Source organism: Lathamus discolor, chromosome 4 (genome assembly GCF_037157495.1).
Source record: "Lathamus discolor isolate bLatDis1 chromosome 4, bLatDis1.hap1, whole genome shotgun sequence".
NCBI lineage: Eukaryota > Metazoa > Chordata > Aves > Psittaciformes > Psittacidae > Lathamus > Lathamus discolor.
This window is the reverse complement of record NC_088887.1, coordinates 6,229,301-6,251,255: the sequence shown is the minus strand read 5'-3', so window position 1 is coordinate 6,251,255 and position 21,955 is coordinate 6,229,301. Positions and strand designations below refer to the sequence as shown.

Genomic DNA, 21,955 nt, shown 5'->3' with positions numbered 1-21,955 from the left:
ATTTGCTGTAGCTTAGCTGACATTTACTGTAGTGACAGGACAAGGGGTAACGGGTTAAAACTTAAACATGGGAAGTTGAAATTGGATATAAGGAGGAAATTCTTTCCTGTTAGGGTGGTGAGACACTGGAATCGGTTGCCCAGGGAGGTTGTGAGTGCTCCATCCCTGGCAGTGTTCAAGGCCAGGTTGGATGAAGCCTTGTGTGGGATGGTTTAGCGTCAGGTGTCCCTGCCCATGGCAGGGGGGTTGGAACTAGATGATCTTGAGGTCCTTTCCAACCCTAGCTATTCTATGATTCTATGATTCTAACACTAGCATTTCATTCCTCAACTGCAGGTGGCAAAGGAGAAAAAGCTTTTCCAAGAAGGCACTTTCCGAGAACGAGCACTTTCTTTGGCATGTCCAGTGTCCATCATCATCAGAGGTGAGACAGTGGGAGATGAGGATCACAGGTATATTCTGGGGCAGCAGTGTTGATATTGTTTTTTACTGATGTCTACTGATGTTTAACTCAGAACAGCTGAAGAATGGTAGGTGAATGGAAAAAGCGCTCCTAGTTTGTATCCGTAAAACATATAAACTTTTCATTCTGAGTGGTATCAAAACTCTTTATGAGGTACCCCAGAACAGTGCTATTAAGTAGGAAAATACCATACCTATTTAAAAAATAGATAAAATAATGTGCCCCAAGGGAAGACAACAAAGGCCTGCCAAAGCTGGCAACAGACTTGAAACCTGACATTGAAAAAACAAAGAACCTCCTGCTAAAGATGTGATATGATTGTTATAATTTATCTCAGTTTCACAACTCACCCCAAGTGAGTGTAGCAAGTGTCAGAAGTTCAGGGACTGAGCCACTAGGAACTACATATTCTGGGGAATAGGGATCCGTCTGGGCTTCACCATCTCTGTAATCTGTCTGTGTGCCCAAAGTTCGTAACATGGGACTAAAGGCCTTGCTGTCTCCTATAAGTGAATGAACATAGGGCTCTGTCCTAAAAAGAGATGCAAGATGGAAGAACATTACTCACATTCATTATAAAAAACAACAGAAACACTAAGTCAAAGGTAGGATATCCAAATGTGTTTGTGCTCCCACTGATGTTAACTCCATTGTCTTTAATAAAAGCAGACTGAGGCTACATTGAGTCTCTGTAATCTCCCTCCTTATGTAAACAATCCAGAAATGTTCTTGTTTCAGCTGTCACAAGTTATCACAAGCAAGTCTTCTCCATGTATGCATTCTAAAGCATTGCTTTTAACAGGCACAAGAAGTAACTAATGGTTGGGCGTTAGAAGAAGTAGGACTGCTTCAATTTAGCTTACATAATCCTCTTTCCAACAATTCCAGAATGAAAATTCAATTTTGATCTAAGCATGTGCAATGTCCATGACTCCACTAGGAAATGAGTCTTCTTATGTCTCCTCAAAATTTGATCCCCACTGAAAACACCATCAGACTCCTTCATGGATGCTCTACATCACTGAACAGTATTGCAACTATCACAGACAGTTTAATAAAATACCAGCAGATTTTCCAATAATATTGCTGTAGGGAAGAATCTTCCTTGCATTGGTATTTCTACTAGTACTCAGACACACTTGGCTTTCTGTTTTAGGCCACATAATCGTAACACACTTGAGGCACATGTCCTTTATCTTTACACAAAGTACTACTCATGTATAGCAAGCAAATTCTGACAGTCAGTCACCTGTTTCGTCAGGAATTCTCAATGGTAAACAGACTCTTACCTCTTTAACAAGTTTTTCCTGTTGGTTCATTATGAAAAATATTGGTCACCAGCTAACTAGCTCCCCAACTTTTTTCTTGTGAGATGTGACCCATTAAAACAGTAATGTTCTGGAACTCACTACTTACTGTGCCATTGAGTAAGTAATATTTAGTGGAAGCAGCTTATAAGAAGTGATGAGAGGTCTGAAAGACAGAGAATGCAAATGTAAGACAACAACCATGAGCATAAAAGATCATTAAGATTTAGAAAAACTGCAGTCCACAAATTTCAATGGAGTTACACTGATTTTTCCGTATCTCAGGTTCTGTAGTTGCATGTTTATGAACTGTGCATTAAGTAATTCTTTCACAGCTAAGGAGTAAGAGAAAGTTTCACCAGTATGTCTGTGTGTTCTTCTGTCAAAGCAGAAAGTGGAATTGCAAAACAAGGCAATAATCAAAAGAAGTTAGGTTTGAGTGTGTTCACAACATTTTGTGTATGCTTCACTGATTAGTTCACTTTTTTTCACTCTGAGTTTTTGAGAGGGCTTTTTTCCTTGTAACTTTTTGAAGTAAGTCCTGAAATGAATTCCTGCTGTCAGTTGCTAAGGTAAACTGGGTTGAACTTACCTAATTTGATTGGTTTTTTGGGGTTTTTTTGCATTTTTTTCTGAATTATCTTGAAAGTAATATGGGCTCAATGACATATTAATAATTCCTTCTTAGGCATTCTTATAGTTTGCGTATTGCAGTTCACTATCATTTTCCCTTAGCCTTTGAGAGGCTTTAATTTCAAATTGCAGAAGATAACATCATCTTTGTCCTTCTGTTGTTGTTGTTAAAAGATCCATAAAGAACTTCAGTTTATTAAGCTTGGCAATTTTTTTTATATTTAAAGTGGACCTGTTGCCAATAGCTGCTGTCTATAATAGTGAATGTGATTCAAAGAATATGTGACTAAGTTGACAATGTTTATATGCTAGCTGTTGGTTCAGATCTTGAGTCCACTGGTGATCTGCAGTGTCACTCTGGAAGGAGCAGAGCAGTTCTGCAATGGAGGACATCGATGGAAAGTTAATCATGGATTCCCTTTGCTGCCTTTCTGCTCCTGGCAGAGACTGGGAGTTAAAAGGTTCCTTCTTAAGAAGGCACCTTTGTAGGAGGTCTGGAGAGCCGCAAGCACTTTGTGAGCATCTTCTTCCTCTGTGTAGGAGAATCTACAGCACAGAGCTTTCTACAAATAATTAAGTACAGAATGCTTCGTATAATTGCTTATATGGTAAGTCATTATCTGAGTTTAAAACCTGGATGATTTTAAACTAGCTAGCGTGAATACTGATAGCAGGGCAGCAAATGCAGTAGGGAGCTAAAGAACAGGCTAACTAGCTAAGGGCTTATTGAGGAAGTTAGTATGAAGAATCAGGACGGGTTTTCAACCTTTATCGGCTGCCTAGCTGTTGCTACCTAGCTCATTTTAAAGTAAGTAAGCTACCTTTAGCTGTAGTTTAAGTATATACCAAGGTGAGAAGGCACCACGTGAAATAACACATGTTAACAGCTCTTCTTGAACATTATCTGAAAATTCTGGCATGGCACGAATTTAAAATAACCTCATGATTAAAGATTTGGTTACTATTTAGATTTTCCATATCAGCAATCAAAGAACTGACACAAAGGACTGAAACAAATAAAGCTCTAGCATTTATTTAGGTGCCTTTTAAACAGCACAAAAGCAAGCTTCTGAACTCTGTTTCAAATCAGGTCATTCCTTACCGTGCAAAATACTTGTAGCGATTCCTTCCACTAACTTCAGGATCTTCATACACAATCTGAGGTATCTGAAGAGAAGATTGAGCTCTAAAAGCCAAAGTACAGGATATCGTTTAAGTACATTCAGAGCAGTTCTGATCTTTTTATTATGCCCTTCTTATTTTTTAATTATCTTTCTACTTTTTTGACACTTTATGTATATCTCTCATTATGTGTGAGCAAGAAATGGTCGTTTGCTGCCTTTAATAAAACTTTCTTACATGCCTGTCATGAAGAGGATTTGCCAGTTGTAAATGCTTGACCTTGTTTAACTACTTTTGTTGGGAGTGGGGAAAGCAAGCGAATTTCCTTAAGAATAAAAAACTTTCCATAACAGAAATTCTGTGTAAAGGAGTAGAATGAACAAAGGGGCAGACTATCGCTTTCCACCTTTCAAAAGTAGCTGAAGAGATTTTGAGCAAATGTAAAATATTTTAGAATCAGCAATTTCAATTTGAATGCTCCAATAAAGGACTAAAATAAGAATGACCATGTGAATGCTTCAAAAACCTATGCTGGAACAACCATATCTTTTGCAAGAACAGTCTTTCTTCATTTTTTTACCCCATTTTTTGAATTTAAAGTAGGCAGACTGTTTAAATTTTTCCCTAGAACATTTTGGAGCCTTTTATTTTAAAGCTTTAGAAGACTCTGAGGTAGACCTCATTAAGGTAGTCAGTGAGAGAACGGGTAGAATTGAGTCCTTTGAAATCTATGCATCAGGACTCCTATTTGATTTCACTATCACTTTATACTCCAGTCTTACTCTCTTCTCAGCCTGCGAGGTGGTTAAGACAAGAAACGGAAGTTCTTTTTTAAAAACAAACCCAAACCAAACCCAAAAGTCCATACCATGCCACCGAGAGAAAGTAATTTCCTTAAGCTAGAAAGTCCTGAAGGTCATGTTTTTTTGTAAGACCATTTTTTGGGTAGCTTTTAAGAAACCTGACCTCAGGCTTGTGGGTGCTGGAACTGGTTGCTATTGCCTAATTTTAAATACAGAGATATATTTACAGAGACACAATTAACAATATATAACATTGTTAAGACAGCTGGGATCAAACCAGAGGATTCCATGCTGAGATCGCTTGTCTTCAAAGACCTCACCTAAGCCCTGCAAAATGCACTGTGGAACTTCGGGAGCCACTGTATGGCCACCTATTACAGCAAAGCCTACAGAGATATGCTTCATTAACCTCCTGTGACATACAATTTACTGCCAAGGTAAGTGTAAAGTCATCTCTTCCCAGTGCTTTCAGTCCTATCACGTAACAAAAGAGAGGAAAATGTTTTGGGATGCAGTGCAGTAATCTGAGATACTTGCTTAGCACTAATCAACCTGTTATTGTGAAGTTGTGTTTGTAATTCAAATGAGATAATGGAGCTGATGGCTAGTTCCACTAGCTGACTCTTCACAGATCAGGCTGTTGCTCCATCCAGATGGGTTTATGTTTCATTCAGCACAGGTGGGCACTTATTCTTATGATCTAACTTTATTAGCATAAGCTGTTCATCCTATTATGCTATAGTTATAGGCACAATGGGAACCCAGTGAAACAGCCCTTTTTATTCCACAGATCCTGCCTCTTGCATGTCCTTGACTTATATTTGCTGACTTTGCTGAAATAAATGGGCATTTATTCCTGGTAACCTTGCAGAGGCAATGCAACTACCAAGAAGACAGCTGGGAAATATGCTATCTTCCGTATCAGCAACACTGTCAATCCATGCAGGTTGAAACAGAGGGGTTGGATTTCACTGTTTTTTGTTAATTACAAGACATTTTGCAAATACATGTTGTTGAAATGTAAATCAATTTTAAAGCAGTGCAGGTGTCAAATTAGTTCTTGTTACAGAGTAACAGTCAAAACAGAAAAAGCCACTGAGGTTTTCATTTGCTGGGGACAGTGTGAAATGCTGAAAATAATAGAAAAAAAAAACAGCTCAAAAATTCTTATTTTATTATGAAAATTAGAAGAATATGCTTTCAAAACTGAACAAAACCAGGTGCTGTATCACTCTGAAACCATCTTTGAGTCTGGTATGCGGTGGAACTGAGCTACCAGCAACCCCAGAGCACACATCACCTGAAAAGCCTGTGGTCTACAGTTAGCTTGCTAATGCATCAAAAACCTCTGTAAACAACTAGGCTGAAGCCTGCAATCTTGCATACAACTACTAGGGGATTCCAAAGAACACATGGTGTGGCAAAACACACAGAAGTTTGTTTTTTAACATCTGCGGAATCAGGAGCCCAAATTGTGATGCCAGGAGAAAGTTTAACCAAGACACCCCTGCACTAAAAATGTGGTGTCCTGGTTCAGGCCTCGTACACCCTTGAATGAGCAGCAAAAGCAATCTAACCAGCTGCAACTGCGCTACTTAAAACCAGCACTGGACTAGAAAGAAACAGCTCCCACTAAAGTAACACACATGAGTCATTGAAATCTTCATAACTTATCTGATCTTTAAGATTGAAATAACTCTCTTCCCTTTCCCAGCAACCGCTGCAAAGCAGATAACACAAGGATGAAGGAATGCGCAACATCCACCCTGTAAGAAACAGATGGGCAACCATACTTCACAACAGCTGCAATCTCTTCATTTCAAGGGAAATGTAAGTAGGAGCAAATTGCAGTCATCTTCACTTCAGTGTGCATGGGGTTTTGTTGGGTTTGTTTGTACGGTTTTTTTAAATCATCCATAGAACACTTACGCAGCAAGCTGCTGAAGAGCCACCAGGCGATGCTGAGCACTCCCTTTCCATCTTTGGTCAACAAATGGAGGTACTGGATCTTTGCCTTCCAACCACACACCATAGCTCGGGAAATGGATCAAGGTTCTAAACATACTTCTGAGCACTGGTGCCTTTACCTAATGTTTGTGTGGACACAAAAAGAGTGGCAGTGATTGATTTCAAACAGCAGTGAAGAGATCAGAATTTCAGCTTGCTGTGATTGACAGAACTACGCATTTGAGATGGGGAAAGAAGGAGGCATACATATGTTAATGATGTCAGCTGGTTAGATGGTACTTCTCAAGATGTGGAGCATACCAGACTAGCAGCAGACGCACAGATATGTCTTGTGGCTATTTTCCAGTGCTAAGCTTACACTTAAAATTGAGGATCTAATGGTTCATTACATAAAAAAGTTAGTGTGCAGTAACTATGAGTGTGCAGTAACTATGAATGTGCAGCGATGTGAACTTCTAGCACATTACCCCATGTAGCTTCCTCCTATTTTGTGTGCTCTGGAAATGAAGTAACGCATTATTTTATACCGTAACAATTTTAGCCTGTGTTAAAAATACCTGCATGGGAGTTAGCACACAAAAATGATCACGTTAAAAATCCACACCCTTCCTTCTAAGTACTTATTCCCCTGGGTAGATATGCCTTAAATCTCCAGATTTATTATTGCAAATAAATCTTTGCAATCAGGACTCAAGTAGAAGTAATGTAGCTCTATTGGTTTGAGCTTCTTTAAAGCCTGAAATCAGATTTGAACTGTGAATTTATTTCATCTGGTGCTAACCTGGATGGGGTAGTAGAGACTAACTGCATTAACTCACCAGAGTGTAAGAGAATGTCAGATGATGAAGATTTGGACTCCCAACTATGACCAGCTGCTTGCTGTGCATGAAACTGCATTTTTGTTTCATTTCTCTTCAAAGGGAATTTAACCTCAGGACTTTGGAAAACCCTACAAACTAGGATTATCCCAAACTCTGTCCACTCATTTTGTGATCCTATAGATTGAGATTTCAAAGTTGCATTGTTTTGAATTGCACATTGTGCCCTTGCTGATTCATATGCTTAAACCATGTTTCATGCAAGTCAGAGTCTGTCACCATACCCATCCACATCACACCTGGGACATGACAACATTAGTGACAGTATGCCACCTCACTTTGGCTGGCCTTCACTGCTAACACAGCAATACTCTTGCAAGGATCTCTATGATGACAGGTAATGTTTCCAGCTCTAGGTGTGTATCTTTCTGTAGAGAGGCAGACAAACATACTGTTTTTTTTTTCATGTAGATGTAGAAAAGAAACTGAGATAATACGGTAAGAGACATCCAGAAGTATTCTTAAAAAATGTTTCTTGACTCCATTATTGGAAAGCTGCTCGTGGATTTTCTCCTCACTGTACAGCAATGGAGTTTCAGAGCTCAGAGTATCTTGCCTTGCAGGCTCAGTCAAACGCACAGCTTAAAGAGGACTCTGTTTAAAATCCAATTCATTATGCAGTTGTACCAAGTCTGTTTTCCTTTGGCATTCTACCTATATGCAGCCTGTCCCACCATCAATCGCTGCTGTCTAATAGCGCGACTGCAACTCCCACAGACACGCCCTAACTGGTTTTAAACTAGCTAGGGTGAATACTGATAGCAGGGCAGCAAAAGCAGTAGGGAGCTAAACGATGGGCTAACTAACTAAGGGCTTAGTGAGGAAGATAATATGAATTAGGATGGGTGTGCAACCTTTACAGGCTACGTAACTGTTACTACCTAGTTCACTTTAAACTAAGTATGCTACCTTGAGCTGTAGTTTAAGTATATTCCAAGGTAAGGAGGCACCATGTGAAGTAACACAGTTTAACAGGTCTGCTTGAACAACAGTCTAATTCTTTTTTAGATCTTACTAACAGCTGCTGCTAACAGCATTTGGAGATAATCTGTTATAAATCATAGAATTACAGAATCATATAACAGTTTGGGTTGGGAAGGACCTGAAGATCATCTAGTTCCAGCTCCCTGCCATGGACAAGGATGCCTCACACTAGATCATGTCGCTCGAAGCTCTGTCCAGCCTGGCCTAGAACACTGCCAGGGATGGAGCATTTACTTCTCTGGGCAACCTGTACCAGTGCCTCAGCACCCTCACAGTAAAGAACTTCTTCCTTATATCTAACCTGAACTTGCCCTGTTTCAGTTTGAACCCATCACCCCTTGTCCTGATGAAGAGCCCCTCTCCAGCATCCTTGTAGCCAACTTCAGACAATGGAAGCTGCCCTGAGATCTCCAAGCAGCTTCTCTTCTCCAGGCTGAACGGCCCCAATGTTCTCAGCCTGTCTTCATACGGGAGGTACTCCATCCCCCTGACTGTGGCCTCCTCTGGACTTGCTCCAACAGCTTCATGTCCTTCTTATGTTGAGGACACCAGAACTGCACACGGTGCTGCAAGTGGGGTCTCACAAGAGCAGAGGGGCAGGATCACCTCCTTCGATCTGCTGGTCACGCTAACTGGTCACGCTGGTCATGCTACTGACACACAATTTAGGAAATTACCCAGGACATGGAACTGGGCATTTCCAGGCTGCTGCTGCGGAGTCACCCTAGGCCAGGGGATGTGGTTACTCCCTGTGTTAAGTCTTGTTTTAGATAAAACTGCTTCCTTTGCTTTGTACTTTGGTTTTAAGGGGGCAGCTTAGAACTGAGTTCCTACCCATGTATATATGCATATACACAGAAATAAAAGGTGCACAAGTGAGCTATCTTTGGTCAACACCTACCACTTTATCACCAACAAGGGCATTTGACTTTGAATGATCCTTCTCACTTGACAGTGTGCATGGAGCATCTGAAAGAGAAGTGAACAAATGGAACTAGTTATGTATTTGGGGAATCTGTATGAACGGTCAGGCTCCACTTCCATCTTTAAAAGTCTGTAAAAAAGACACTATAAAACAAACTAGGAAAGAAAAAAACTTAAATACATGTCTGCATATCAAAGAAATTCCACCATCATGCAAACAAGCCTTGGAGCTGAACTACTGCTGTTCTGTAGAACATGACTGAAGAAAAATGTTTCTTTGGAATCACTTAGAGTAAAGACATGACACAGAAGAAAGCAAGCATGGTAATCCGTGGAAATGCACTGTAAAGGATGCTTCCCTCCAGCATACAGAACTAGTGTTGGCTTTGCCGCAGCTCGCAGGTGTTTTATAGTCCCAAGCCTCTCCTCGCCCCTGGTGCTTTCATTATTGCTGCCAACCCTAAGGCTTTACCGCTGCACAGCTCTGCCCTGCTCCATCCTCCCGTCCCAAACCCTCTTTCCCGATCCAGCTCGCTGTCGGTCTGCCAGTGCCAACCGCTGGGCCAGCTCTGACCCCGCACCTCATCTTACGGCCCGGGAAGGGGCGAGGGGCCTGCTCGGGCAGACCAGCCGCCTCACGACCCTCCCCCCTCAGCACCCAAGACCCCGCGCCCGGGGGCTGGACGTGGCCTCCCTCCTGCGGAGATTCCCCCGCCCCGGGGGCTGCAGACAGGGCAGGGGGCGCGGGGAAGCCGCTGTCCCTCCGGGCCGGACGCGGTACTGTAAGGGTGATAGAGGGTCCGACCGGAAGCCATTTGTCGGCCGTCCCCAAGGAGCTGGGCCTGCAAAGCGCCGGTCACCGTGCGGCTCATGGCGGTTCCCGTGGCGACCGGCGGGCGGGGCCGCCGAATGGCGCACACCCTACGGCGGGGAGTGACTGTGGGGGCCGGCGCCTCTCTTCCTTCGCTGGTGCTGGCTCGGGCCTTGCCCCGGGGACGGGCTGGCCCCAAGGGTGTTCTGCCGCCGCTTCCCGCAGATCCAGGGGCTGTCTCTCCCCTGCGGGCACCAACGCGGGTTGCTTGTTAGGCAGCGAGGCCTGCCCGCCTCCATCTTGTGCTACTGCAGGCGGGGCGGGGAGGGAGGCGAGGGTGCCCGGCCTTCCCCTACCCCGGCGTGCAGAGGTGTCCATGCTCTCCACGTGAGGAGCTGCGGCGGGCCTGGGCTTCACAGTGAAGCTGGCGTGGGGAGGCTTGTCTGTAGTTTGAGGAGGATGGGGAATGGTCAGCGGGGAGGAGTGAAGGAAACAAACAGGGATGCTCTCCTATAAGAAGCCTATAAGAAAGATAGGGAGAGACATTTTAGCAGGGTCTGTTGGGACAGGATGAGGGGTGATGGTTTTAAACTGAAAGACGCTGGATGTGAGGAAGAAATTCTTTACAATGAGGGTGATGAAACGCTAGCACAGGTTCCCCAGAGAGGTGGTGGGTGCACCATCCCTGCAGACATTCAAGGCCAGGCGGGATGTGGTTCTGGGCAACCTGATCTAGTTGTAGATGGCCCTGCTCATTGCAGGGGGTTTGCACCAGAGGAGCTTTGAGGATCCCTTCCAACCCAAACCATTCTATGAAAATCGGTTTAGCAATTGCGGCTTATTCCTGGCTTTGCTTGTTACTGCTTACAGCTTCTGCTGCCATAAACTGGTGAAAATAGGTTTGTTACCTACCAGGCCAGAGAGGCTGCAGGTGGTTTTCGTTTGTAAAGTGCCTTGAGAGCCCTCTACAAAGCATTACAAAATAGCATTATGCTTCAAAAAACGTTCCTGTTTTTTGCAAGGAGGAGGTCACCATCTTCTATGAGGAACAAAGTTGGAAGCTTCTTTATGCTGTTAAAACAGGAAGGGCTAATGCTTTTGTCAGCCTAAGGAGATCTGGAGGCAGCAGTGCGAGACTTCTTTTGGAATAGGACATAAAAAGCAGAAGTGCAAGTGGGCCCTTTCCTCTGCCTGTACTCTTGAAGCAGGTCCCTCATGTTAGTTATTTTGTGTATAAAACTCTGTATATCAGAGAATTATTCACAGCTTTTCATGCCTGACATAAAATTTGGCCCCTCAGTGTTTATCACAGGAGAGCAATGTGCAGACTGTGGTTCCAAATTCCTTGGCTCTGCCAGTTTATACATAGACATTTAATTCAACTTTGAATGTTGGTTTACTTCTTAAAGGCCCGTCACTTGTTTGGAGCAACAACTTCTTTCAATGTAGGTCGATAGAGTATTTGGATGTGGGTCTGAACTAAGGAATGCTGTTACAGCTTTGTGGCTGAATGACATCTGCAGGATGCTGCTTTCTACAGTGGATTAATCCGTGCCCTAAGGATACCCAGCAGGCTATAAAGGCTCTCATTTTACTGAAGAACTTTACAGTGTGATACCTTATTATAATTATCAACAGTAAACGTCAGTTTTTAATAGAGTTGCCCAGAATTTCTCATGATAGAGTTTTCCTTTTTTTGTATCTCATTCATTAGAACTCTGTAATTTCCATGCTGCAATTTTTCCATGCTGGACATCTGCCTTGACATAATGAGGTGTGTAAACTGTCCTTTGGCCAAAAAATTATTCTTTGTGGGCTCCACCCTCTCACGTTTTTCCCCTTTAAGGCTTTCAGAGTTTACTGGATGCAGGTGGCCTGGACTTTCATCTTTCTGATGAGGGAAGCCTGATTTGGCATCTGATTTGACGAAGCCTTGGTGCCATGGTTTAGTGTGAGGTGTCCCTGCCCGTGGCAGGGGGGTGGAACTAGATGATCTTAAGGTCCTTTCCAACCCTAGCTATTCTATGATTCTATTGAAGGAACTTGGTGGAAACCAGGTGAAGAAGAACAACAGAACAATTACATGAGTTCTTGAACAGAGTACAACAAAATGCAGCAGCGTAACAGATGAGTGCTCTCTGGAGTTGTGGAAGACCAAAAGCTGTAGTCCCACTATTAACTGCATTAAGTTGGACTTAGTGTTAGTTGCTACCTTCTTTGTTCACCATGAGCTGCCTGGCCCCACTGCCTCTGATCTACTGGTGTTGCCGCTGAAAGACTATGTGGGGAATTATTTTGGGAGACTGATGTGGCAGAAAACTACCCTGTCAGAAAAGGAGAGATAAAAGTTTTCAGGTCACTGCATAACTCCCTGAAGACTAAAACTTATTCATGGGAGGCGGCAGGTATATGTGGCTGAGCTAAAAGCTCAAGGTTTAGGTTCATGGAGCTTGCTTAGATTAGATAGGGGGGCTGTTTGTGAAATACTGGCCTATTTTTAACGAACATTTCTGAGAAATCTCTGCGAATGACAGATGTGAACAGTGAATGGCCTTACAAGTGTTGAAAGGTGTTACGATTATTGCTATCTTGAATGTGCTTTGCCTGAAGTCTTTATATTCCTGTGGACCTGCAGCTGGAGTGAAACCTGGCCAGGGCCCCTGACATGCTGGTGTGTGCTATGGAATACACTGCAATGGTCAAGTGGTGAGGTTTGGTCTGAATTGGTCTTGGTTGGTTGGTTGTTTATTTTTTAAATGCAGATCAGCCATTTCCAACAAAAAAGAAGCTCTTTGCTACAGTTTTCAAAGAACTTGACTGATGAGCTTTCTCCTCAGACCTGCAGCCACAGCATGATTTTTTAGTGTGGTTTTGGTTGGTTTCTTCCCAGTAATAGCTGTTCTAGAACAAGACTGTGTAGCTGAACTGGGGTGCTGTCTATCTGATTTTCTTTATAGCCACTTGGCTCTGAGGGGACACCAGGTGCTCAGATGTATGAGCAAACTGTCCACACCTTTGGGAATTACTGTGCAGTGACCGAGTGTAACTCTGCAGGAGTAACTCTGGGCCAGGGCATGTTGAAAAACTGTGGTAACATGCACTAGTTCAGCTGCCCATGAAAGAACATGAGCCAAATGCATTTTACCTCACATTAACCTTGAGATAAAATGGTGTAATTTGCTTCAAGATGAATTACTGATGCTCTGTTGAGGGACTTGTTACGCTGTGATGACTTGCTGATGTGTTTGAACTGTAAAATCTGACAAAGGAGGGTGGGACTAGGCATTACTTAAGGGCAGAATACCTAGACAGAGAAGATGGATTGGATGCGAAAGTGCAGTTTTAGAGGAGAAACTTGGCTGGCTAAGCAAAGAAAAATTAGTAGAAGGGTGGTAGCAGTGTGCAGGGGAAGGAGGGAGAGACAAGGTGAGCAGCCAGTAAAGTGGAGCAGAAGTAATCTGGACAAGAAAATGAGAGGCCTAGATGTGGAGCTGAAAAAGTGGGGAGGGGTGTGGAAAGGTAGGACAGGAGGCGAGAAGGCAAAGAAGTTGAGCTAAACAGATGATGAGTCTCTCTACTTGTGTCTTCCTTCTGTCCTCCAAAGCCTGGGAGGGAACTGGATTTCTTGAACGTGATTTTCCCCCTGTGATCCACGAGGACCTGTGAAACCCCTGGCAAGACGTAATCCATCTGGCTTTAAACTGAGTTACGCAGATGGTCCTCTTCTGCTGTCAAATGACAGCACTGTTGTGATGCTGGGTGCATGTGATGCTTCATGGTGGGTTTTTTCGTAGTTATTAAAAAAAACTACATTACAAGCAACCAAGCTATAGTATTAAAAACACTGTTGAGACCTTGACGGCAGGAAATGTCAAAATTAATGGAGTTAAAATTAGTAACCGTTAGCATGCCATTTCCATTTTTGCCACAGGATGTCACCATTTCTCCATGTGTGGTCCATCCCCGTCTAACCTGGGTGGCACCAATTCAGCGCTTCTACTAAATGTGAAATGAGATCAAATTAATTTGGCCTTTGGACTCACCCAAGGTAAGCCCACACGGTTTACTAACTGTGTACAATAAACAGCTCCTTCCAAAGGTGTGATTCAGAAGGAATGGGAAAGCAGCAGCACAAGGCTGCAGTCAATGTGATTGCTGGGTTTTTAATCCAGAAGAAGGGGGTGTCCCTCCCAGCCCACCAGAAGAGGTGGTGGAGAGTGTGCAAAAGAGGAGGATGAAGACGTGGTTGCTCTTCTGGCAGGAAGCTGAGGTAAGTCTTCAGAAGGGGTAAGAAGACAGATGCTGTGAAATCTCATGTTCTGTGGAGTAAGGCCTTGTCTCTCTGCTGGCTTTTGGCTATAGTAAGGCATCTTATCTGTTGTGGAATACCTCACTTGTAACCTGCACCACCTTTTGTAAAAATGGCCTTGGAGTAGTGATGTGGTGAATGGAGCTTTGCCAAGGGCTTTGGTTTCTTTGTGCTGTTTATACAAAGAGCTCTGCCAAGAGAAGCATTTTGGGATACAGCAGCTGAAACAATAAAAACAGATTAAAGTCTTTAACAGGAGACCTGTTCTCTCTTACTTTGCATTTTGTAGTATGTCTGCTGGCCCATTTTGAGTACTAAAAGCAATCTACAGATGAGGATAGCCTAAAAAGTCAAAGTTCAGAGAAAATACTCAGTGATCACAGTTAAAAGGATTTGCTTCAAAGCCTGCTGAAAGGTTTCAGTAATGGCTTTGAGCTGCACTTAAAAAAAAAAAAAAAAGCAGAATTAAGGACATTTTCAGCCCATGGTTCAGAGAAGTCCAGTTTGTGACAAAACCCCAAGTTTACCAATATTTCAGGCATCCTATGAAGGCTATTCATATACTTAATTTCATTTGGATTGGATGAGGTTTGGATAAGCTTTTTAATGAACAGGGATGACATTTGCTGGGCTGCAGTCAAGAATATTGTTTCCTACTCGCCTTGGTAGGAAAAGTATCTTGGATTGAATTCCTTAGGGAACTAGTGAATTCCTAGTGTTTGCATTCCTCCCGTGCAATACTTAGAGGAACAAATGGCAGTGCCAACATGTTAGCTTGCAGCTTGCAAGTTCCAGTGTGTTAATTAACTTTACATTCAAATGTAACTGAAAATTAACTTTACAAAATTAACTTTACCTTCCCTCTGTTTCTTGCTGATCAGTCAGTGGCTGAATCAGCAGGGGAGTGTTAAATCCTAGTCAGAGCATAAGAAGTAAGAGAACAACATGAGGAACAATTGATGGAAGGGCAATATTACATTCACTTAGCAGATAAGATTCTATCCCATATTTCTGGTGGAGAACTTGGGATAAACTTGTATCTTCAAAGCAGTCCAACTACTTGCTCCTGGAGATCTGGATGAGGAATGTGTTTATACCTGGGTTGTGACTGGATTCCATGTCTGCTTTTCATGAGTTTGGGTCCAGCCTTATCTGTTTGTCAATTTTAAAAGTAAATAAATTAACAACTGTATTTGCTGGTAGCGGCTTGTTCAGTGGGGAGAAGAGGGAAAGCCTACTGATTGGGAAAAGGGAGTCCAAGAGCAGGGAGGGAAGGAAGGAAAGCAAGAGGCAGCTGTAACTGAAGAAGCTTGAGGAGGGATGGGTAGATGTTTCAGTGAGTGGAGGGGCTTCCAGCAACCACTGACTCCTAGCTCTGGTGCCAGCATGGAGCTTATAGAAACAACTAAGCTGTGAGAGGACAGTTCTTTCTTTAAAGAAAGGGCAATCCTAAAAACCATTTGAGGCCTGTTAATAGTCTGGATGGGAAGATGTGAGCTGCCCTGTGTTTCTCAGCCTAGCCTGAGGAGAGGCCCTACTAAAGTAGTGATCTCCCTCACACTGGGCTGGTGGTGAATGCTCAGCCTGCAGGGGTGCAGGGAAGGTCTTCTCACCAGCAATGGCCATCGTAGCCTTACCAATCCATCCTGCCTTCCCCCAGACTAGGCAGGGGGCCAGCATGATTAAGAGTGTCAAGGACTGTAGAGAGAAGTTTGTCTCCTTGAGCCAAGAATATCTCTCTACTCAGAAGCTCAGGAGTTCAGTAGCTAGGTTTTTACTGGCTGCTTGATGGATGGTTTCTACTAAAGCCTGCAGTAGTGCAGCACAGCTTAACAGTTCAGTAGACAGGGAGACATGTAGTATGTATTTATCTGGTGTGTCAAAAACTATGAAATGGAGTACCTTGCTGCTGACTCTGCAGCACTTCTCTTCACCTTCCTCTTTCTCCTATTGTCTGTCAAGTCTGACTTCCAGCTGTTTGGAAAACTTTTCCAGGGAGGGAATGCTTATACTTGCCTCAACTAAAGGGAGTACCAGGGATCTTGATTTTCTGTGACCGTTTTAGCCACTCTCTTCCTGGAAATTAAAGAGCTGGACAGAATTGTTACAGAGACTCATTTTATATTACACTACATTCTTAATTCATCTTAAACAATTAGTGCAACGTGATCTGAATCCTGCCTATTAAACCTTTCAAAACCATTGTATTTACTTATCCTTAATCGCAGCCCACTAGACAGAGGTCTGCTGAGGGCCAGCACACATCCAGGGACTCAGGGGAGGCCTACCAGAAATAAAAGGGTGAAACAGCAGTGACAGGGCATTCAGGCCATGGGAAGATGCGGCCTGAACAGAACCCTTTCAAGGATTGGCAGGGATGCATCACTATCACTTCCCTTGTGTAAGAGAACAGCCAGTGCTGTCTTCAGTCTTGAGAGTTCCCCTGGCTTTCCCCTCTGTCATTGCCCCCACCCACATTGCCCTTCTATACCACTTCCCAGTCTCAGATGGTGGAGAGTGAACAGAACACAGTACAGGATCTAGGGCACATCACTGATGTCTTGACAAATCAACCGTTAGAGCACGATAGGAACTTGGCATCTAGCATGTTGATCTGGAAACACCCCCTCTTTGATCCTAAGTAAGTCTTTGGAAGGACGCCTAGGGGAATCAGTCCTGAAAGAATCCATTCTGGGTTTTAAATAAGGGACTAGAGTAGTTGAAGTTAGTGATGAGCCTGTCCAGACAGGATGTGTTGAGTAAAATTTAGTGTTTGTTACAGAGTGAGAACTAACCTGCACAGCACAGCATACTGTAGAGCATATTGAAAACTAGGGCAAAACAGTCAGGATATGGGCTTGAGGTGAAGGTTTAGTTGAACTCTTCTGCTGTGTAGGTGACTTGTATTCCTATGTCATGTCTTGAAAAATAGTTGTACTCCAGCTACGTAATGTATTCAGGAAGATGTCATTGTAAATAGGCTGTCTTCGGAATTCCTACACTTGCATATGGAGATCCTCTGATGTTTTATATCTGACTCTTTAGCATTTGGTTTATTTTAGGTGGGAATAAGGATTCTAAATATGTCCTTGATAAAGCGACAGTAATGATTATTAGATTTACTTAGAAATCCTTCTCCTAGGTCAATGAGAAGAAAAGCAGAAGAAATCTAGTGTAAATGAACTTGGTGTTCAAAGTTGAGACCCGGCTTGACCACTGATGTAAAACAAACAGCTTAAGAGTGAATTTTCTACATTATTTTGTAGCTTTGTGAGTAACAGCTGCAGGGAGTCTGAACGGATATCTCAATGGAGATACGTGATGTTGCAGCCTGGTTACAAGCAGCTTGCAGCACTGTACAGCATATGTCTTGATGCAGTATTTAAAAGGAGCGAGATGCTGGGATGTGAGCACGTAGAATTATGCAGCTGCAATCAGTAGCATCTCAAAAATGGAATGACTCATGTATTTGTAAATACTAATGATTCCTTCCAGGCTGGCAGTTAGCTCCCACAGTTTGTTGTGAATGTTAAACTATTTTCTGCAGTGGAGTTTCACATTTCATAAAACACAGTCAAGAGAGACTTGAAGAGACTCAAACAAGCCAGATTTGCTACAGACACAGACATCAAAATGGCATGCCACCAAGCAGAATAAAATGGTTAACAGCAGCAACATTTAGGGGAAAAAAATGACAACTGGAATGTGTGGAGTGGAAAAGAAGTGAAATTGCTGCTTCTCAGTTGATTGACAGCTTAACACCATTCGTTGGAGCCGCACAAACACTGCCTGGTTTGCAGCAGGACTGATCAGGGTTAGAAGATTGTATTCTGAAGCATTTTATGGAAGTACAGTGAGGCATTTTTCTTCAATACACAGACAAGTAGACTTGGGTTCTGAATGACATTTCCTCTAATGCATACACACAGACCTTAGGTGGCATTCGATTTTGCGTGGTGACTAATTGGAGATCATCCATGCATGCATTTGGTGCTGCATATTAACAGTGGTACAGCTGTCTGGTTGCTTGGGCTCACATTCTGATCACTTCTGACAATTCATACAGGGTTATGCAGAAGTTTGAAAGTCTTACTCCTTCAAGTCGTGAGAAGTGAGAATGAAAGAGGGTTCCTGTTTGGAAAGAACTATACAGGCAGCTGTCTTGGTTAACTCTGCAGCTAAAAAAAGATAACTGAGGATAGCAAAACTTCCCCCCGTGTGACTAGTGTGTATGTTCTTCATGCCTGAACACTTCTAAACCCAGGGCTACTTTTTTTCTGATTTGTAACTGAAAACAGAGTCTGAGTGCAGTGGAGGGACAGACTATTACAGGTTCATGGCTTTTGGAGAATTAGTGATGTTATTTTCCAAATGCAAGTTAGGATTTTCTGATGCCTGAGTTACTAAGCATAGAGACTGTCAGACACACTTGTCTTCTTCAGCCATGCTCTTTTGTTGTGTTGGTAGCACATGCAGCCATTTGAGTACAAACACCTGGTCCTTCCTTCCCACCAGTCTGCGCAATGGGATCTACTCCAGAATGCTTGGATTTTCATGGGTGTTTCCCCCACAGAAGGGAGCAGCTGAGCAAGCACTGAAGTAAGCCCGGCCAGGCTTGAAACGTGCATCCAGCATCAGCTGCTGCCTATCTGCATTGTGGAAAAGCTGACACATATCCAAAGGCTCAGCTGGTTTTGCCTCCAATGCATGTGGAACAGGCAGGTTACTTTGTGGCAAAGTTCAAAATTCCTTCTTTTGGCATGTTCCCAGGGAGCTTGCATGCTGACTTTGCAGTGTTGCATGCATGGCAAATCCATTACCTTTACTAATATGTTTGGATATGCTTTCAGCAGGCAGTGAAAGGAAAAGGCATAACGTGAAAGTGTTAGTGGTCATAGTCTTAGCACAGACCGGGGATGTGCAGAAAAGAGTGTCTTGACTCTACTGTAAAAACCATGATTTCTGAGCAAAAGCAAGCAATGCAATTTTTAAATTAGTTTTGCTGCAAATTTTGACTGGGCCAAGAGTTTCTGCTCTGCCTGTTGTTGTAAGAGAGTCTTCACTGTGGAAGGCTAGGCCACAGAGTCCTGATCCCAGCATGAGATCCCAGAAATTTTGAGATGCTGTGGGCCAAATTCTGCAATGTTAGATGAAGTTTGGGTTCTAAAGTGGAAAATTACTGCAATCTTGCAAACTACCTTCCACCTCCAGCCTCTGATGCTGTGAAGATGGGACCAAATTTCTGGCAAGAGACGGTCTGTTTGCAGTACTAGTTTGTAGGGCATTCAAAGAGACAGAAATGCCTTAATAGCAATTTTCATTCTGCACTTGTTTCTTTAAAGGCTTGCTTGCCAGTATGGAAGGAGACTCTTTCCATACAGCCTTTTGTGGGCTGTCTACCAGGAGGGGATGGTTCAGTCCTGTGGTACACCATCTCTGCATGCAGTAGTCCTGAAACATGGGAATTTGCTTCTCAGCCTGGGAAGGGACTGCTGTATCACTTCTTGAGGTGATTTTATCCCAGTGAATCACTTGCCTTTACCTAAAGATGGAGTTTGAAGCTTAGAGGGGATGTAATTAATCACTTTAAAGTCTCTTCTATTGTACTAGACCAGAGCAAAGGCCCTTCTGTCCCAGCACTGATTCTCTCTCAGGTCATACTGCTGAGCTGACAGTATTTGGTATATTTTGCAGCTGTTCAAAAGCAGAAACTCTATGCAGTACTTGGGCAGTTAATATAATAGGCAGCAGGGCCCTGACAGGTCATCTTGCTCAGAGGTTTGAAGTCCTGTAACACAGGCAACTTCTTTGACAATCACAACATATGGTTGTCTGGGCTGCTGGAGTGTTGGCTTTCTATTTATACTAAGACAAAGACAAAACTATCTCTCCAGACCAATATTAAACAGGTTTTTTTCCAGTTGATAACGGTTAGTGGTTCCCAGAATAGGCACGGCATGAAAAAGATACCAAATAGTTCTGTTTCACCACACAGATTTTCCACAGCTTCTTTTACCTTCTTTCATGTGTATCAGAAGTGTAAGAAATCTGGAAAAACCCAGACTGCTACTGTTAACTGTCAGTGATCGGGGCTTACCCTGCCTAACAGTGAATGTAAGTATAGTTTTGAGGTTTCTTGAAAAGCATGTCCATTTGAGTCTAACAGACAAATACTTATTTTTTTGGACACCCATTCTTTTAGTGGTGTAACTGAAGGCAACACAATGACTGCAATGCTACTGTGATGTTTATACATCATGAGTCACTGTTGGATGTTCTTGAATTCTGATAAAGGCCTGCACAGAACCCCATGAAACCCACGGCACTGGGCGGTGTAAGCGGGACTCCTTGAACCCCAGAGCTGTAAATGGCCAGTACTATCTGTAGTCGTGTACTCTCACATGTGGCACCAGGCTGACAAGTGACACGGTAGATTGAGGGTCTGTTTTTCATTATCTCTTTCACAGACCAAGATTTTCACTGAATCTCCTTTCCTGGGTACTAGACCATTTTTCCAGCACAGTAGCCTGTCCTTAGCTATTCCTCTTTGATTGGTAGATAAATCTGTTCATCCTGACACATGCTCTTTAATATAGTTCTTCTGCCACTGTCTGCAGGCAGAGAACAAACAGAAAACAAGAAGCACCAAGTTAACAATCAGTCCTTAGGCGCAAGAATAAAATGTGTTTTGTTTGGTCTCCTGGTTTCTACAGGCCAAATAAATGTCATTCAAACTCTCTCTTTAAATCAAAGATGTTAAATAAAAGATACAGTTCAGTTGCAGACTTGGGAAACCCCCTTTGAGGATTTTTTTTCACTACAGACTTTCCCTCAGAGTTTGTGTTGCTGTCACTAGCTCTAAGCTGTTGGATAGTGGCCAGCAAATAAAGCTTTAGGAAGAAAAGACAAAGCTAGTTGATTTGAAAGAAAAACATGCTTATTATGTTTAAAAACCCCTTATACCAAGGCACTGTTTTGGACAGCTGATGCGTGCTTTTCATAAGCTCCATCTTGAGGCATATTTGCATGGATGTTGGAAAAGCATATTGTGGTCAGCATATGCAACCTGTACATCTTCCAGCTCATCATGGCCTCACATGCTGAACCAAGAGGCTGTGTGGGCACAGGTCAGTCTGAACAACCCTCTCAGCTAAAGGAGATGGCTGGGGACAGGCTACTGATCTGAGCTTTGTGGATAATTACGTGGGTGGCTAATTAGGTGAGTGTTACATGACACCATTTCAGAAGTAGGATGGCGATCTCCTCAGGAGCCTGTGTTTCATTGTCAGGCTGCCACAGAGGTGCCTCGATGGTGGAAACAGGAGAGCCTCATCTACCTGTGCAAGAAGAATGTGGAGCTTTGGATTTCTGGCAAAAGAGCTGGGTTTTGCCTCTTGTCTCTGGAATTCTATGTGAGAATGAGGGGATTGAAAAAGTATCCTCTCCTATCATTTACTCATTCAGGTAGTACAAGTGAGTGATGTTGGCATTCACCTTGGTGACCCAGAGAAACAGAAAACCAAAATCTCAACAGAATGGTCTTGCTTCTGGCATGGCTTACTGGAAGGGTAAATACTGAAAAGAATCAAATCATTCTCTCTGTCTTGCCTAGGACTCTTGAAAACAATGGAGCTGCTTGAGATTTCCTTCCTTGCAGAGCCCCTTTCAATCTTTTATTTGACTGGAGTGTTCCGATCCCGAGCAGATATTTTGAGTTCCTAAGTTTTGCTGAGACTGAGAGCATGTAACCTGT

At 43.0% G+C, this 21,955-nt stretch overlaps 1 protein-coding gene and 1 long non-coding RNA gene across 6 annotated transcripts in view; one reads left to right on the top strand and one right to left on the bottom strand.

Moving 5' to 3' along the window:
• The window catches only part of CFAP91 (cilia and flagella associated protein 91), a 36,733-nt gene extending 26,537 nt beyond the window's left edge, over nucleotides 1–10,196 (bottom strand). For 2 of the 3 annotated variants that reach the window (XM_065676111.1, XM_065676110.1), the window contains exons 1-6: nucleotides 9,888–10,196; nucleotides 9,060–9,127; nucleotides 6,258–6,415; nucleotides 3,506–3,589; nucleotides 1,880–1,936; nucleotides 814–995 (exon numbers count right to left, since the gene is read on the bottom strand). In XM_065676111.1, coding sequence (XP_065532183.1) covers nucleotides 814–995; nucleotides 1,880–1,936; nucleotides 3,506–3,589; nucleotides 6,258–6,415; nucleotides 9,060–9,127; nucleotides 9,888–9,954 — 616 coding nt within the window. In that variant the 5' untranslated portion in view covers nucleotides 9,955–10,196. Of the gene's footprint in view, nucleotides 1–813; nucleotides 996–1,879; nucleotides 1,937–3,505; nucleotides 3,590–6,257; nucleotides 6,416–9,059; nucleotides 9,128–9,663; nucleotides 9,707–9,887 lie in introns of those variants that run through there. The other variant, XM_065676112.1, reaches the window with a different exon arrangement.
• On the top strand, nucleotides 381–13,936 carry LOC136012970 (uncharacterized). Of its 3 annotated transcripts, none has more exons than XR_010612099.1 (5): nucleotides 381–424; nucleotides 2,716–3,011; nucleotides 4,590–4,765; nucleotides 6,043–6,158; nucleotides 13,825–13,936. It is a non-coding gene; the product is annotated as an uncharacterized LOC136012970 (long non-coding RNA). The 3 variants fall into 3 exon arrangements; XR_010612100.1 differs by lacking the exon at nucleotides 13,825–13,936 and adding an exon at nucleotides 8,480–9,264 and having other exon boundaries at nucleotides 4,594–4,765; XR_010612098.1 differs by lacking the exon at nucleotides 13,825–13,936 and adding an exon at nucleotides 8,480–9,264.
• Nucleotides 13,937–21,955: the final 8,019 nt, after the last annotated feature.